This window comes from Opisthorchis viverrini, assembly GCF_000715545.1.
Source record: "Opisthorchis viverrini unplaced genomic scaffold opera_v5_6, whole genome shotgun sequence".
Classification (NCBI taxonomy): Eukaryota; Metazoa; Platyhelminthes; class Trematoda; order Opisthorchiida; family Opisthorchiidae; genus Opisthorchis; species Opisthorchis viverrini.
This window is the reverse complement of record NW_008751662.1, coordinates 1,225,509-1,227,352: the sequence shown is the minus strand read 5'-3', so window position 1 is coordinate 1,227,352 and position 1,844 is coordinate 1,225,509. Positions and strand designations below refer to the sequence as shown.

Below are 1,844 nucleotides of genomic sequence, written 5' to 3'. Positions count from 1 at the left end.
TCTGAGTTGAATCGGAATTCATTAGAGTGCCGGACGGGTTATTGAACAAAATGAGCATGCTCACATGCAAACTAATGGGTCAGCTTAATCAAATGGAATAAACGGGCCGAAGAATCTAGTCGAAACATCAGGTTGACCGGACTGATGACCAGCCATGTTTGTGACGTGCATTTTGAACAGGTGAGTCAGCTGGCTTTTGCTAGGTCGGGAAACATGTGGTATGATCTATTAGGATAAGTAGATGAACTGTCAAGGTGATGTCATCCAAAGCAGGACTCTTACCGAAAACCGGCGCAGGTTTTTGAACTTTTGTTGTGGTCGGTACCATCCGGTACTGATGAACACTTGAACTTGAATTAAATGTGCCTAAAATTTTGTGGACTAAATGTAGATATTAGCTTCAAATGAGTGGAATAAAGAAGCTCTTTACTTAATGCAGGGGCGGAAAGTGTCGACATGATCAAAACGTCAACAACTGGAGGACAAAGGGATACAAACTTTCGTGGGATGTCATGGACAAATTCTGGACTGCACTTTTACAGCGGGATTCAAGTTCATTCAACTGGGTCAGTTCATCCTGTATAGAAACTAGACTTTCGGCGAGTCCCGAAAACATACATCTTGACAGAACAGTGGTTACGCAAAAGAACAAACGAGTGCAAAGTATTAGAAATGACATGGAATCCACTCACAGTTTTGTTGTGTTTTCTGGAATGTTTTCAGGAATCTCAGTTAAACCGAGATCCGAACAGTACACGCCGTCAGATTCACACGTACATCGATCGGGACACTTTGACCGCTCCGTTGCTAGAAATAAGGAAATAAACCGTTCGTTCCTTCGAATTCATCTGAAGGCAAGTTATTTCGCGAACCATTCATGGAACCGTATAGGAGGGGAAAATGCCCTTACTCAGTGGGTCTTCACAACACACAGAACGACTGGTGGTGCAAGGCCATCTTGTAACGCGTTCTTCTGTAGGGCGCGTTATCTTGGAATTTGCGCCACATTCCTCGCCCGGCTTGTTGCATGTGAAGTGATAACGAGCCAAACTGGCCAAAGGTGTCCCCGCGAGATCTTCCGGTTCAACACAAGTCGGCGGAGAAGGACCAGAAATGACTTGGTCCACATTCTCGCGCAGCCAGTCCGGAAGCCAACTGAGGTGACAATCACATTTCAGTGGATTAGAACTGATGCTCCTGTGGGCAGAGAAATACGCACGTTGTTACTTTTGTTGGGTTTTGTTAATTGTCTACAGGAATAACAGGTGCTGGTTCCAAGGCGATCAGTGGATGAAAATATAGTTATTCTGAAAATATTTTTGGCAAACTGTACTTTGTCTTCGACTTGATTGATTTGTGGGTAGATAGATGATGAGATCCTGTACAGAACAGAGTTGTCCAATGATATTTTCGTCAAGGTATTCACATGGCATCGTTATGCTAATTATCCTAATATCGCATTCATACTGCAGCTTAGGCAGTGATTAATGATGTAGAGGCCTGGTCAGCAGCACTCGACTAGCAAGATGTTCCTGACCAGAGAAAAAACGTTGCTCTAACTCATTTGGGTCAGTCTAAGCCCAGCAGTGAAAGCCGGGACACGTGAATGGGCTGCTTCCTTGCAGACTTGATACAAGCCCTCAAACAATGCCTTCATTCTCGGTTCAGTAAGAAACAGGACCTAAAGAAACGGGTGCCGTTCAAAGGAGCAGTTGGCCAACCTACCTACGGCAACGCTCAGTATTCGCACAATGAAACTAAATCTTCGACAGCTATGATGTCATCATCATCATCATCTTCGACAGCATGACATCAGTGTTCAACACCGATGCTTCACTGCCGTA

General features: G+C 44.5%; 1 protein-coding gene across 1 annotated transcript in view; it reads right to left on the bottom strand.

Annotated features, from left to right (window-relative positions):
* Nucleotides 1-1,844, bottom strand: part of T265_00606 (hypothetical protein) — a gene marked incomplete at both ends in the record, with an annotated part of 100,087 nt that overhangs the window by 27,990 nt on the left and 70,253 nt on the right. The window contains 2 exons of the mRNA XM_009164434.1: nt 693-807; nt 911-1,197. Of these exons, the coding sequence (XP_009162698.1) occupies nt 693-807; nt 911-1,197 (402 nt within the window). The remainder of the gene's footprint in view (nt 1-692; nt 808-910; nt 1,198-1,844) is intronic.